The sequence below is a fragment of the Camponotus floridanus genome, unplaced genomic scaffold, assembly GCF_003227725.1.
Source record: "Camponotus floridanus strain SB8 unplaced genomic scaffold, Cflo_v7.5 scaffold42, whole genome shotgun sequence".
In the NCBI taxonomy this organism is placed as follows: Eukaryota; Metazoa; Arthropoda; class Insecta; order Hymenoptera; family Formicidae; genus Camponotus; species Camponotus floridanus.
In genome coordinates, this window is record NW_020229570.1 from 135,969 (window position 1) to 153,109 (window position 17,141).

Here is a 17,141-nt window from a genome sequence, read left to right on the forward strand (position 1 = left end):
ACTTTCTGACAGAAAATGTATAATATGCGTGACATGAACTATACGTTTTCTGTCGCTTCATGCGCATCATGCATGAATCGGAAAGTACTCTCTGTTGGAAGATTTTTATTCCATTAGAAATAATTGACCAATCAGAGAGTTCTTCAATTATCCAATCAGAAAGCGGATATCGCTTATTTAAAAAACAAAGAAGCACTATATCACATATGAATACAAAGTGGACGTTTGCACTTTCTGATAGTAGGTATGTGTACATAATTAGAAAAAATCTTTCCAGTTCTTTTACTTTTCTATATTTCTATAATTATCGAAATAATATTAATGGCATCAGTATGTATTTAAACACATTCAAATATACATTACATCAAACAAGAATTGTTTAAAATAATATATGTATTTTATACAATTTCCCAATCAAATTTTATCATTTATTAATTTTTGTATTGTATATTTTATATAATTAAGATGCTTGTATCATTTTTGAATTTATGTTCTCAATTGCAGATTTTTTTCTAATATATCTCACGTTTATGTATTATATTTATAATTCTAAATATCATACTATTAAAGAGAGAAATTGAATAAATTTTAGGTCTTTAATTATATTAAAGAATTAAAATTCTTACATAATCAATTTTACAGAATTATTACTTTGTATAATATATATATGTATTGAAATTCCACATATTTATATTTTTCTATTAAAATAAAGATATTTCTTTCATGCACAATTATTGATGTTATTCATCTAGGATGAATAAAATTAAAGAAAAAATTCAATTATAAATATGTATTAAATATGAAAAAAATTGTTTTTATACAAGGATGTTTTAAAAATCGCGTATTTTTTTAACCGAATGAATAATATAATATATACACATTGAATAATAATTTATTTTTTTATATACTATATGTCGCTTTTTATATCATAATTACAAAAAAATTAATTACAATGGTTAAACGAAAATTCTATCTTTAATGCTGCAGTTGTGTGCATATATAATTACATATCTTAGATTTATTTTACGTGGTTTGATATTATATACGTCATTTTTATATATTAATATCCATTTTTTTCTTTTTTTATATAAACTCTAGCACAAAAGGAAACACAAATTTCGAAGAAGTAGACCGCCGATTAAACATGTGAATTCGTTTATAACCGATATGAGTGAGATAATACGGTCAGTTTAAGGAAAGAGGGCTTAGTGATACGAGAAGCTCGATATGTTACAATTACAATATTTTTATATATCTTTGATGACGATTTTGATGGTAACAACAGATAAATACTACATATTGTACATTGAGTAGGCGATAGTCGTATCTTATTGTTATAATTAGCGTATCGATGGCGTCGACATTGATGTCAACGATGACGATGACGATGACGATGACAAATCGTGAACAACGTCTTTTCATATTTTTCAGGATCGACACGCGATGGACACGTGGCAATGGCAACAGCAGTAGCAACAGGAGCAACAATCTCAGTAACAATAACAGCAACAGCAACGATGACAATAATATGACAGTAATATAGGTAACAATAGAGTATAATTATAAAAGTCATAATAATAATTTCATTAATGAGAATAGAAGATCGTCCTATAGTTTCCGAATGAGATATTTCAGAGACTTTTGCGATAAATCGCGATAACTTCGAGAAAAAATAACTATAAAAAAAATTTATAAAAATAAATAAACTCTTTAAAAAACAAAATTTAATATCCTTTTCTTCTTAGATATATTTTGACATATTTCTTTAATTTTTTATATTATTAATATACTATATCTCTGACACACTAAGATAGAGAAAATACATTAATTAAAATATTAAATATAATTTCTCAAACAATGATATATATAAATGATTTTTTATAAACAAAAAACGTGCCTTTCACATTTATTTATTTTGAAAAATATTTCCTTTTGAGATTTCTTTGATTCTGAGCACAATTGTAAGAAATGAAGAAAGAAAAAAGAAAAATGACTGTATTTTTAAGATATAATATTTTTAAGATAAATATTTTCGTTCTTGTAGAAATGTCAAATGTTAGCAAAATGTCTCTGAACTTTTGAAACCAAGGAAAATGACGATCTCTTTTCACACAACGATTTGATAAACGGTAACGAACAGCTAGAGGCGAAATCTGTTTGATTAATTATTATTAGAGTGCGAAAATTTCACACAAGTGAATCTTTTTAAATGAGCACTTAATTCTGGCTTAGAACATTTATTAATTAAAGAGCTCCTCTTCAAATCGTCTCATATAAATTCGATACAATTCAAAAGTAGAGCTCAGATCTTACAAAAGCATGGAAAGATTTTTTTATATTATTTTGAAGATAGATTTAAAGCCATTTTAAAGATGAGCTCTTTTGTTAAAATTTTGTTATTGTGCTTGAAAATGTAAAAGAAATCTTGCCTCTGCTTTGCTTCTCGTCTCATTTCAATCGATCAATCGATGAAATGGTTGACAGACTTCTGTACATTAATGTAATCAGTTTCTCCCCAAGATCGCGCGTCCAAGAAGAACTTTTTGCATATATGTACTACACATCGGATATTGTCGTCGTCGTTGATCGTCGATCACCATCGTCATCGTCGGCCATCCGTTCGCTGACGACGTCGCTCGAGCGTCGTCGTCGCGAAGCATACAGTTAGTAACTATTAATTATCGCTTTCGTTTTTTTTTCTCTTCATTTCCGCATTTATCACACTTATTATGTAAATGGGCTGAGGAATGTGTGTGTGTGTGTGTGCGCGGATGCAGAGTCAGTGATGCATTTCCTTTGCGCGATGAATCTATTACACCTCTAATCGATAAGAAAGAGGAAGAGAGGGAGATTCTGTAAAGGACTTTAATCGCAGGGACAAGAATTTTCGTGTAAAATAATCTAATGAATGATGAGAAAAATATACGAACATGGGAGATTACCAGTGATCCCCGAATGATTGAATATTATTTTAGCTAACCGATTTAATATATAATTTCTCGCGCTGTCTAATATATAATTTTCTTTGATAAGGAAAAAAATTACGAATACATAGAGTGGAGAGAAGTTGAATAAAAAAAACGAGATGAAAAAGAAGCGGAAGGAAGACAGAAGAAAGAAGTATAAAATAATACAAGAGAAAGAAAAATGATTTCGAAATCTCTTGTATGACAACAAAAATCCTATTCAGGAATCACTGGCTCACATTGGAAAGATAATTTATATCGCAAATATATTTCCGATGCATTGTTTTGAGACAAGCACAGGTCGATGACTACAAAAGCGCGAATTTTTCATCGAAATGATGTGGAACCAGAAGTGTAGAATGTACACGACATCTCATCTAATACATACGTATGCGTGTATGTGTTTAGGTATTTGTGTCTCGCGATGATATATACTAACATACAAGCCACTGACTCCGATCACTCTCAGTAAGACTAAGTAAACGCTATGGCATCATGATAATCACCGATGGGGTGCTCTTATATCAAACTCGCTAGATAATAGTTACGAACGATTAGCGCGCGTCTATTTTTCGCTTGATATTCGGATATGATCGCAATTATCGTATAGATTCTCACCATTGAGTTCATCGATAAGTTTTCGTTTTTCCATGTTTCATCTCAAGAGAAAGAGAAGATAAAAAGGAATATACAAAGCGTTACATTAGCTTCCGACACCGGAAGACTAGGTATACCTGCATCGCATACTTGGCATTAAATCCGGCTTATTTATCTCGCACAGAATATCGTATAGAATCAGTCAGGATAATTGTGATACAATTTAACAGTTTGTAATAATAAAAGCGATTATAATATCATCGGGAAATGTTCGGCCTCGCATCTAGTATAATCATATCCTGATTGTATCTGTGACTACGATAATTAAACGGTCAAAGTGTCAAATATGAGATACGAGTACAAACTTTAGCGTATACACTCGAGAGCTATATTATGGATAATATCTCTTAAGCAAAACTCTCGAGTGAGTCACTTCCTCAATTTTGCGCTGATCGAAGAGTATAGTATGAAGAATCGCTTTCAAGGCATGAAAACCGATTGCAGAAAACAATATCCGTATATTTCATCGTAAAGTAAGCGATTAAGACCGGGAATTTTATGAATCTATCTTATATAAGGGGCGTTCTTCTTTTATAGTATCAAATAGATGTACGAGATTCGCAAGTAATTGCGGCTAGATGTCGACGAGACGAAATGTTTTTTTCTGCAATCGGTTCAAAAATTATTCAACCCTTAACTAATATGGCGGAATCTTACAGTGTGATATATGAGACTAGATACGTTTACATATTATTATTATTTTTTGAATAATTTCATGAATTTCATTACATCATTATTAAAACGAAAAAATGTTTCATTCGTTGCTCTTGTACGAGACAAAGATCGTCTCCTTACGAATATATCATCATTTTCTGTTTTGCACACAATTATGTAGAAACATCCGGATATACGATTCGCTTAACACCACAGCAGTTAAGGGTCGATCATATGTACATCAAGCTTGACGCATCGTGATCGCGAGAGCATTCGAAAGATACGTATTATCATCAGGCGAAAGGCAACGTACATCGCACTCTTTTTTTTTTCACGTTGATTAATATTTTATATATTACGCGCTATATAAGAGACTAGATTCTCGGCGGGGAGGAGGGGAGAGAGGGAGAGAGTATGCTCCGATTCTTCCTCAATGTTTGCAGAATCGTCTAACACCATATTCGATTGGATCACTATTGTCCCACGTGATTGTGCTGACACACAACTTACAGAGTTACATACATACTTAGACACGTAGTCCTTAAGAATATGTATATAGTGTTATAGATTTTTTTCTGGCTGAGATTTTTGGAGTAGGTCGCTCACTTCTTTGCGTCTAGAATTGCTACCTCGTTTTCATTCTCGATCGCTTTGCGGTGCTCAGTTTTATTTTAATGGAAAACAACGGGATGACACTGTATGAGCTCGTAACTATGTGTATATTTTAAATTGATCGGGAAGAACGGTATATTTTTTTGCTCTCTTTTCTTCTTCGCTGTATACATATAAGTACACGGAAAAAATTTTACAGTATAAATTACATGAAGGATATATTTCCTTTTATAACGTCTATTGTAAAATTGGAACATAAGATGTTTATTATAAAAATTGTAAATTATGCATTTGTTTTATTATTTCTTAACGATTATGCATCAAATATTTGAATAATTATAATACTCTTTAAAATATAATACATATATAATACATACTCTTTAATATATAATACATATATAATATTATGAATAAAAATATAGTGATTTTTCTTATATTCCATAAATTACAAAAATTATATTGTAATTTTTACTATATATTTTCTCCGTGTACAGTTAAAAGCACGTACAGATTAAGCGAACATACTTTGCTTATTATTTATCGTTCAATGAAGAACTCTTGTTTAGAAAGTATCTTTCGATTCTTTACAGTTATATTCAATAGCTGCACATCTTGTTTCAAAAAATGTATACGAACAAAGTGAATAAGAAAATAAATGATTAAAGTATAAATTTTCTATATGGAATATAGGATATGTTTTTGTTTTACGTTTTCATACTTTAAAATGAATGCTTCTACTTTCGCGAGGAATATATTTGGTTATTATAAAAATCAATCTATTTCCATTATATGGATCGATTACTAAGATATAGACTGATTATTAAGAAGAGAATAGAATCTGCGAATTATTAATCAATTATATTATAAATCAATTCTACGTTATTATCTCAAAAATATCAAATTAATATTTTCTCTACTATTTCTCACGTGCACATATACACATACACGATACGTTTGTGTATGTTTGTCCTTTACTAGCCATATAAGCCATTTATAGACAATAATGTTCACTTAGTTTATACACACTTTCAACACGCATTCTTTGTATCTAGGTACAAAATGCTCGGACACATGATAGAAATATGTGTTCCTCTTTATACGATGATACATACATTTCTCGAAATAGTATTCAGGTATGAAGTATAGTCATTAAAAATTGCGAAACATATTTCTGATATTTAGCTACTTTTGACTTTTTTAGCTGAAAGTGTTAAACATTGTAACGTGCAGGCTAATGCGGTTGTAAATAAAAAATCTAAACTGAATAGATATGTGTCAAAAGGAAGTAGGCTATCTCTTTCAGAATATCTCGGCCGATTTCAATATTCCCGATAATACATATTTTTACGATAAATATACAATTATATACACTCGTGATATGGCAATATACATGGTACGTGTTATATCTCGTAGCAGATATAGAATACCTAGATACAAATGTTTAAAGCAAGAATAATGAGAATACACCGTATCTCAATACTGTACCTAAATACGTGTCGATACGCATACGTGTTATATTTAGGTACTATCTAGACATTTATAGACGTTTTTCACGATATACTGATCTCGCTAACACACGCATTTTCACATGATGAAGGTGATATTTTCGGCGTGCTTTTAAAAAGTGCTGATTGCGACACGAGTACGCGATGTTTACTTAAAAAAGATCGTCCCTCCCCAAGGGAGGATAATTCAAAAGCGAGAGAGCAGCGTGTAATATATATACGCTTCGTCACTTTGTCGACGAGATACTTCTTCATTCGATATTTCCGACGTGCGCGTCTCTCGATGCGTGGAACGCGATTCTCTATTAGCTATATAAATGTAACTTTAAATCTGTAAGTCCATAATTAACATGCGCTTTATCGCGTTTATATATATATATATAATATATATATGTATATATGTACACAGTCTTACAAAGCAAAATTTACAAACATTATGACGTATGGTCGATCGAATAAATATGCGTCCTCCGATGCGGCCGGGTCGGGTTGCAAGTCTCGCACGTTTTGCTTCGTCGTATTTTGATCGCGCGTCTCGTATACACCTGACAAAGACCGATTGGCAGTCTGCGAACCGGTGAAAAATTCACCGGTTTGACGGCGAATCGCGCGCATTAAGCGAATATGTATTTGATGCAGATCGAATATCCGGAAAGGGCGAGGAAGAGACGCGCCGTCATACGCATCGTCATCGTACAAAACTCTCCTTTCTTTGTACATGAAACGCGACATTTTTGATATCAGCAATGGAAAGAGATTCGCGAGGTGATGCCCTTTCGCATTTTTTATCGTTAGATACGGCATAGAAAGCCATTGCGCCGCGATCAAAATACAAAGCATCTCGCAAGTGATGCTCGTCTCTTGCAACCCTCACGGGAATGAGGGGGAGGAGGAACCGTGATAGCGCAGGGGAAGAGCTTTTGAGCGAGAGATCGAGATGGCACGGAGGGGGAGGGGGCGAGGGGCGAGGATATGCGACGATCCTGCACGAAACGAAGGAAAGCTCGCAGCGAGGAACGGAACGTCGCGCGAGACGTTTTCGTCGTCATCGAGCGAGCGATCTACCTACCCCACTTGGCCATCGACAGTCAGTTTTTTTTTAAAGCCTCTTGCGTGTATATACGAACAGTGCTTCGATTATTTATTACGTCGACAAGTTTTCGCGACGCACGAATAATATCTTCCCGTATGAATTGAAAATGATAAAAAATGAGAAAATAAAGGAAAACATCATGATAGATTAAATCTATTGAATATTGTCGATATAACGGATGAAGTTATTTAGAGAGCTATTAAAGAGAAAATTTTGCAGATAGCAAAAATAATCAATAAAAATGAACGAAAAAGATATACTTATTTGGTTGATATAATCATTTGGGATAATGATATACATATATGTATATATACTTTGTAAAAATGGTAAAAAAATATAGTGAATATATGCATCTCTTCGCGTGGGATATATAATATAAAGTATCGATGTAACGCATAGATTTTTCTTATCGCGCATTACATTTTACGTATCATTATTTACGTATTGACGTGAATATATTATCGGTGCAAATTATCATCATACTTCAGGAACTTTCACCCATTGCGCGCCCGAAAACTGTTAGCGATCGTAATAAATTGCCGAGAGACTGTATGAATTGTGTATGAAGGAGTTAATCTCTCTCTTAATTCCGTTAATATGAGAGTGTACTATGTATTTATGCATGTTTGCGCGTTACTCTTGATGTGCTGCTAGGAAGCTGACTAGATTATAGTCTAAAATACGAAATATCCGGGGAAGTCACCGTCGTCGTGTATAGCGGAATCTCATTTCTGTGAGAGCGAGTTGTCACGACAGAGAATTCTCCGAGAGAATTTTCAAGAGGCGAACATAAAAAGAAAACAGTTCGACACGCTCGCCCGCATCTACTGACGAGGATCCCGGTGTTCCGTATCGACATTGACTACTGCTCGACCTTCCAAGAGGTCGAACGGCCCTACCTAGGCATTCGACTCCTTCAGATTGTCAAAATATTGCATGATCTGGTTGTAGTCCATACCTAGATTAAGATCGTCGAGCGGCACTGACTCTTCCTGTTCTTGGAAAGACGACGAAGCGCAGGAGCTGGAGGAGGATGAGGATGACGAGGACGAGGAGGAGGCGGACGGCGACGAGGACGGCGGGGACGTGGTGGTGGACGAGGCTGTGCCGCCGACAGGAGTAGACGCGTTGACGGTGGAAGCGACAGCTGACGTGGAGAAGGACGAGTACATCGGATTACCGACTATGGTCGCCCTCTTGATCTCCCGGGACCTCCCGGCGTCTTTCGCGAGGTCGCGTTTGTTGTTATCGTCATGATTCACCAGCTCTACAAATTCCTCGTCATCGCCGCCGTTCTGCTGTTTGTTCGCATTTTCCATCACTCTGGCTTTCGCGTGCGGTTTGACCATGTGATGGCTCGACTGTTGCGGTGGTTTGCCGCTGTGTCGATGGTTATTCCCATGATGGCCACCACCGCCGCTGCCGCCGCTGGACGTCCTGTGGCGATGTTTTCGCGGTGGTTCCGGCAGCCGCACGTTAACGCCCGTGTTTCTATGCGGCGGTACCGGTGGTTTATAATCCTCGTTGTTGCCATTGTTCCCATTGTTCGTGCCGATCGTCGTCGTTGCCGTTGTCGTGGTCGTAACCGATGTCGAGATCGCGACCGGCACCCCATGCGGCGGCAAGGGCGGAGGGATATCGTCGTTGCTGCAAAGAAATTCCCAAGGACGGTTAAATTTCTATAAGGACATCATTATTTCATCTCAAATCAATTTTATCATTTTTCTTTTCGCATAAATACCACTTTCTTTCTTTTGCTTTTGAAAAGATACCTCATCTTTATAAACTATTTATGAAGAATCCTCCGTCGTGTAAAGAAGAAGAGTAACATTTAATCATAATTACTCATTTCGCGTGATGGCCATTGACGGAGCTATCATCGACGACGTCGTTGTCGTCGCCGTCGTAGTCGCATTGGTGGGTGCTATCATCGCGGACGGCTTGATCGCGGATTTCGCCGCGAAACTGTTCCGCGCTACTCTGTCCCTCTTGGAATAAGTTGTGGTGTCGATAGCGCTAGTACCGCTGCTAGATGTTATGCGTTGGTTGGCGGACGGTAGCTCGATGTGATTCGGATTGTCGAAGCACGTCCCCAGTTCGTTCTCGGGTTCACCTTCGCCAGCCAGCGGATTACTTGTTACGCGCACCTGCAATCATAAACCGAGTTTCCAATCAAACGAGATTCAACAAAATCTCTCGTTTATTTTGTTTAAACGCTTGCTGGATTGTTGCTGGATTATCGGGGCGAAGGGAGATGAACAAAGGTATTTACAGCATCGAATCCTATTGGAAATTCGTTGAATCACCGATTAATCCTGGATATGTATATTCCCTGAACTGTCAATTTAGACTATCCATGCTACGTTTATCGAAATTTCATTCGTGTTATCGTTTAATCATCAGAAATCCTAAGTAACTCTATGTTACGGATAATTATGTTTGAATGAAGTTTGAATTAATATAATATTACATGATATTGACTATGCGTATATCATTTAGCAATAATTGGGCAATATCATCATAATTAATCATACATTAAATTTTCAAAAGTAATGACTTTATCAGGATATCTGATTTTTGTAAAAAATACTCCCTGAAAATTCTCTGATCTTTCAGATTTTTTTATTTAAAATTTTTGTCTGAAGAATTTTTAGATGCAATTTTCGAAAATAAGTTTTTTTTTATTCCGTGCGTTCTCTAATTTTTCTTTTATGTGGAGGAAAAATGAAAAGCTACTTAAGTTTCAAGAGATTCGAAAATATATTTAATAAATTCAATAGCTTTAAGATAAACATTTTTCACCCACATTTTTCATTTTTTCATTACTAAAAATTATGTACAATAAAAATATATATTGCATCCTTGGTTCTGTTAAGACATTGAATATATAAACACACACAGACAGACAGATACATATTTATATATTATATTTTAAGTACATAATACACAACTTAGCCAATTAATTCATCACCGATTGCTTGGATTCCAATGTAAGAAGAGAATTATCAAAGAGATCGTTTTCTAAAAAATTCCCCGGGTTCTAATAAAATCTCATGAGAGTTTCCTGATCTTTCTATCTAAAAAAATTCCCGTGAAAATTCTAGCTTCTTCATATTTCTGCAGGGAGTAGACATCCCGCTATCGCAAGTCATACACGTACCTGTTGCGGACCGCAGGCGGCTCGCTCGAGGGTAGCTCTACCCAGCCATACCCAGTCGTGTGCGTTGGTGGTGGATTCGCGAGGTGGACGTTGGTGGTGGATTCGTCTGCCGGACGCCAGCTGGTTCGCGGCGGCGCGTGCTCCAGCGAGGACCGGTACGGCCGCGCCGGTCAGGAGCCCCGGCGAGTCCGGTGGTTGAGGCTTGAACTTGCTGGCGTACACCACGCAGGAGACGACAAAGACAACGATCGCGAAGCAGAACGCCGCGAGCAGCACGTACATCCCGATCTCGAGCGGACTCATGCGCGCCCCGACGCCGTGATGACGCACGCCGACGCCGCCCATACCCCCTGAAGACATGCCATTAGCTATAGCCGTGCGATGCTGCCGCGCCTGCACCAGAGGCTCGTGCTTGTGCCCGTCTTTCTCGTCTTTCAGCGGTAACCCTTTGCACAGAAAAAAACAAAGAGAGAGAAAGAGAGAGAGGACAGAGTGAGACGACAGGGGGTTTGTGCCGAGTTGGAGAGAGCCACCGCGAGAGAATCTTCATCCCTTAATCCCCTTTAAGCTGAACAGACGGCTGGCCAGACATGCTATCGGGCATGCGAGGATCGAGGAAGGGACACTGGATCATGCATTTATACTTTCAACGCGGCAATAATACGTACAATCACTTCGTACTATCTTATTGAATGCGTAATATCGTCTATATTGAGATTTTGATACTACTTTGAGATAAAAAGAGAAGGAAAGTCATGTGTGTAGAAACGTTTCAAGTAATTGTTAAGCTCTTTTTTCAATTTTGTCATTGTTCATAATTCGCGTATAATAGTAGATGTTTCAAGTTGATTGATGATGAGGTATTCCAACGATTTGTAATAAGCGCGTTGCATCACTGACTACGTTTACGCAATACCCTTAATTGAAAATTAAATGGCACATAAGAACCACAGCGCGATAGTTGTAGCGCAGAGAAGAAACACTTCTTTCTTTTTTAATATTAATTTATTATAAAACTCATATTAAAAAACTCAATAATAAAAGGCGAACATTTAGGATCATCGGTCTAGTAGTAAGCGCGTTGCTAACAATCCATCAAATATACTATAATTGTGCTGTGCAAAGTCGCAGCAGATCTGACAAATCGAGTAAAAATAAATATCGAGAGAGATGTTACACTTGAATAGGCTTTTTTTTTGTTCAAATTAATAGTTAGAAGCATGACTCACCAGACTCCGCGTTTTTTTACAATTGCCGTTGTGTCCCATGTCAGTTTGAGATTCGATGATGAAATGTATAAATATATCCTTGTTATGACGTAAATATAGACTCAACCGAGGATATACTCAGTTGATTCAATGATAACAAATATATAAATATATGAATATATAAACGAGCGCTTCATATTTTCGATAAATTATCGATGATCGATCGCAATCGTTGAATCATGCATTTGATAATCGATAATTTATCGAAAATATGAAGCGTTCGTTCATATTTTTATATATTTGTTATCATTAAGTCAACTGAGTCTTTGGTTGAATCTATGTTTATGTCCTAACAAGGATATATTTATACATTTCATTATCGAATCTCAAATTGATATGAGACACTCAACGGCATATTGTAAAAAAGCGTAGAGTCTAGTGAATCATGCTTCTATCTATTAATTTAAAAAAAAAACCTATTCGTGTAATATCTCTCGGTATTTATTTTTACTCGATTTGTCAGACCTGCTGCGACTTTGCACAGCACAATTACAGTGTATTTGATGTTAGAAGCAGCGCTATTAGATCTCCGTGTGATGTAATTTAAATATAATAGCGTCACCTGCGCGTCGAGGAACAAATTTGTATAATATAACGCGTCTTAATTTGTAGTATATATTATTAGCACCGCGCTGAAAAAGGATTAAAAGATGATTCGAAACGTTCGCCTTTTATTATTGTAATATGAATTTTGTAATAAACTAATATTAAAAAAGAAAGAAGTGTTGTTTCTTCTCTGCGCTCCAACTACCGTGCTATGGCTCTTATGTGTCAACTTTCGATTTAATTTTAAATTTTCTGAGCCAAATCCCTAATTATTACCCTTAATTAAGTAACTTATAACTTTAATAACACCCATGGTTTTAAAACTAATGGCTAATTACAGTTAATCTATTTTTAAAAGAATAGCTGTGATTGATCAGTTTTAGAACAGTTTAGAATGTTATTAAAACTCGATAAAAGTAACGTATAAAAGTGATCACAAATTATTTTTCGAGGCAGACGCATTTGATATTCAACATACAAAAGGGAAGGAAACTATCAGTTACGGGGAGCTGGAGGGAAACCGCGGGGGGAGATTACACATCAATAGACAGACGAACTTTTTGTAAGCCAAAGAAAGTTTTCGCTGTAGGAAATGCATGCTGTGCGCTACGTGGCGGTTATAAAGCAGAGAACGGAGGAAAAAGCGAAGAAAATGCGAAAGAAAGAAGAAAGGAAGATAGAGAGAAAGAGAGAAAGCGAGAGAAAGCGGCAAAGGGGAACAGGATCTATTTACCGATGAGAATGTCATGTAGATCCGGTGTCATTTCGCCCCGGTTGGTTTTACGTTCTCTGTGATGATGGGAGCCGACGGTGCCGCCGCCGTCATTTTGCACAAATTCCGGCCGATTGGGCACCTCGCTCGAGGCGAAATCCACCTCGACATTGGCCGACGCGCTCGCCAACGCGGCGACCGTCGTCCTCTGAGAGCCCTTGCCCGACCGTCTGCCGGATAATCGGCAGGAATCGGCCAGCTGAAGACTGACGCGCAGCAGGTCACCGCGACCCTCACCAACGGCGATGACCCGGGGATGATGCGAAGCGACCATCGGCGCGAACGCCACGACTTCCGGATCCGTGCTCTCGACCTGCAAATTGTAATCGCTCACGGCGATCTCCCTTAGGGGCGTACGGGTACCGTCCGAGAACTCCACGTCGATGTCTAGCAATCCCTCCTGTTGATGCGATAGTGCGATAATTGAGTCAAGCTTATATACAGTTTGCTTATGTTTGCTTTGTGCAATCACAGTTTCGATCACAGAAACCTGAGGAAGTTGGGATCTAATTTCTCTAGAATATCAACATTTGATAGAATAACACAATTTTACATTATTTTTTAATTTTAATGTATATGTGTATATTTCTTTGATTAATTTAGACTTATTTAATTAGATTTGAATGATCTAAAAAACATCGAAATATTGAACGCTACAAGTTTATTTTTGTATTCTAAAAGATTGCCTCTCTAAAGTTATTTTTCTCCTCAAGATATATTTGAAAAATAACATGCTTATTTCAATTAATTCAATAATTTTACCTGATACTGCGCAGTCAATCTCCTTGTAACCGAGGTCTCCGCGACATATCCGTTCTCGATCGCGGTATCGGGACTGATGCTGAGCTGAAGCCCAGACACGACTCGGACGGACAGTCGCATCACGGACACGCGATCGTTGCCGACCCTGATCTCCTTCGCGCCGATGACTCTACCGGTGATCGGCGAGAGTACCTGCACCTCCGTGCGTCCCACCCCGCGGCCCTGGACCAATTTATTTTGAAGAAGCGTCGCTATCCTAGGATCGGAGACGCGCAACATGCCGGCCACGAGGTCGGTGACGCGCAGCCAGGTGCGTCGATTGACAAAGTACGAGACCCTGCCCGAGTCATGATCGGTCGCCAGGAACCGGGCGTGAACTTCGACCGGACTCTGCTGGAACCGAAGTCGACAATTGGCCGGGGATAGATTCCGATCGATGGAATTGATCGTGTCCCACCCGTGCTCGTTCCCATTGCCACGGAATCGTTCCTCGTGCTCATCGTCCTCCTCGAGGAGCGGCTCGTCCGGGTCGTCCATGTCCATCGAGGTGTCCTCGATCGATTCTTCGATCTCGACGGCGCTTCTCTTCTTCGCTCGCGCGGTGACCACCGGCGACTCCGAGGTCCGTTCCTCGATCTTCGTCGCGTTCACCAAGCTACGTTTGCTCTTGGCGCTGGTCGCGTGCTCCTCCGGCACCTTCCAGCCCTTTATCTGGCTGAGTCGAGTGTCGCCAACGGTCACCTCCAGCGGAAACTCGGGCATCCACACGGTGAACCTCGCTAAACCGGTGTACGTGCCGTACTTGACGAGGACCGATGCGTTGCTGGAACCCCGAATCTCCGAACCGTCCACGTACACGCTGCTACAAGAGGACGATACCTACGAATTTCGAACGATCGGGTGTTAAGTGGAGTTTGATTCTGGACTACAGTTTGTAATACAACGTCTAACGACACTTGGAGTTTCGGAAGCGCCACTTGAATTGGCGATTATACGGAGTATCAACAGTTTGGAACTTTCTCGAGGATATTATACGATATATTTTCGAGGGAACTTAAAATATTACATTATAAAACTTTGAAGAGAGATATTACGTTATATATATAAATTCTCTTGTTTCCAAGATGCACTCTTCATGGTCTCTTAAATAAATCGCTGCTAAACTTTTGAAATCTCGGAGATGGCGAATCAATACTTAAATAAATTCTACATACGTTATAATATTTTTGTTCTAAAATAAACATTTATAAAAAAACATTGCTTACAGAATAATCATGTTAAATAATTATTTTCTGTAACGTATATGTGTCTGAAAAATATGTATATATTTATATTATATACACACCTAAAAATTATGATGAATTATGATAAATATATCTCAAAAATATACATATAAAATATCTAAAAATTATATCATGCAAATAATAGGATTGAAAAACTTGAATGAAGAGTTTGAAAATACTATTAACGTTCATATAATACGGTGATTTTTCCCTTCGAAAAGCTTCCCTTCAAATCAAGGAAATCTCGATAAGTGCTGAAGATGAATTAAAAAGCAATTACCTTGAGAACGCTTTCGTCCTCGGAATGACAGGACGACTGCAATGTGACGTCGGCCACTGTGCCAGCTTGACTAACGATGAAAACCTTCATCCCCTGCGACACCTGACGCCCCGTCAGCACTGCCGTATTCATCACCTCCCAGTTCTGAAACAAAACACAAAATATTTTCTCGAGGAAAAGAAAGTCATAGCTCGAATGCTCCAATTTTTAATGCTACGTGATCGAAAAATTTGCGTATATTTCAATATACACATTTCTATAGCCTTCATATGTGATAGAGCCATTATATACATTATTCATAACTGTTATTTATTCTATTCCCCTTTCACTTGACATGATAAAAAGCGCGGTAAGAGCGTTATTAAAAAATATGTATCGCCCAAAATATAGAAAAAAAATTCATAAAGCATAGAAAAATGTTTGCACAAAAGGATATTCTTTGAAAGAAATATTGTATATCTCTCTTTCTCAAATTTACAAATTTATGCATAAAACTTATTTTCAATAAATTATTTAAAGACAGATAAAATAATGGAAGCATATTATATAGAGGATCATTAACAAAATATATAAATTTGAAAAAACAGTACAGTTGATTTCTGTAAATGTTCAATATCTTTTCTTTAATTCCAAATTGATTAGAATTGTCATCTTATTTTATTCAATGAAAAACATTATATATAGAAGAAATTTAAATATTTTATCATTTTTTAAAATTTCTTTCGAGATGAAAAGAATACGATTTCTTGACCTCTTGTGAAAACTGGAACTGCAAGAAGTTCATAAGACCATAATTCAAAATCCTTCTACGTAGACCGATGAGAACTATCCTTTCGAATGATACATGTATTTTCCACGATAAAAGTTTTTTAAAAGAAAAAAGGAGCTTGCCTTTTCATAACAACCGATTTGTTTACTAACGTTTTAGCTGAAATATCCTCTCAAAGTGTTCAAAAGGATTTCCGTGAATGCGATAACTAATAATATCTACCTAAACGCGTCTGACTGTACACAGTTGTTTTACTACTGCTGAAGACTCGCTCGCAATACACGTTACATACACGTAGAAATTACTTGCTACGTTTGCGTCCGCGTATACACGCGTGTACTTTCTACTAGTTCGTCAACGAGAGGACTCCCGCAAAGGGAGTTGGTTGACGAGGATCGGTCGGTCGGTCCAGTAAGCCATTTCCAAGTTGGCTCCCGTCCGTGCAGACTCTGCAAGCTAGGGCCTTTGGAAGAGGAACATCAAACGGCTCCGATATTGCAGCGAGGGAATTTAAATCTCTGACGCCGCGCGCGTGATACTTCCCCTTGGTGTCCGATGTATGCGCCAGCCAACTCTATTTACTATATCGTCGACAGTCGGAGAGACCGCGTTCTCTCAACAATGGTAGAAGCGGCGGGCGCGGCTCACCTTCGCGCGCGAGACTCATGGTTCCTTTTTCCCATCCTTTCATGAAATATTTTCCCCAGTGGGATCGCTATTCGCACTCGCGAATATTTACGAGGCCGTCTCCGCGCGAGACGTAACGAGATGTAACAAGATGTAACGCCGTTATCTTGTATCCCATCCTACAAAA

The 17,141-nt window shown here is 37.6% G+C and overlaps 1 protein-coding gene across 2 annotated transcripts in view; it reads right to left on the minus strand.

Annotated features, from left to right (window-relative positions):
- Window positions 1-5,864: 5,864 nt before the first annotated feature.
- LOC105257149 (transmembrane protein 132C) overlaps window positions 5,865-17,141 on the minus strand; it is a 107,294-nt gene continuing 96,017 nt past the window's right edge. Inside the window, exons 5-10 of one of the 2 annotated variants that reach the window (XM_025411716.1) lie at window positions 15,559-15,702; window positions 13,996-14,874; window positions 13,195-13,633; window positions 10,648-10,997; window positions 9,333-9,634; window positions 5,865-9,134 (exon numbers count right to left, since the gene is read on the minus strand). In XM_025411716.1, the coding sequence (XP_025267501.1) occupies window positions 8,387-9,134; window positions 9,333-9,634; window positions 10,648-10,997; window positions 13,195-13,633; window positions 13,996-14,874; window positions 15,559-15,702 (2,862 nt within the window). In that variant the 3' untranslated portion in view covers window positions 5,865-8,386. Of the gene's footprint in view, window positions 9,135-9,332; window positions 9,635-10,647; window positions 11,094-13,194; window positions 13,634-13,995; window positions 14,875-15,558; window positions 15,703-17,141 lie in introns of both variants that reach the window. The other variant, XM_025411715.1, reaches the window with a different exon arrangement.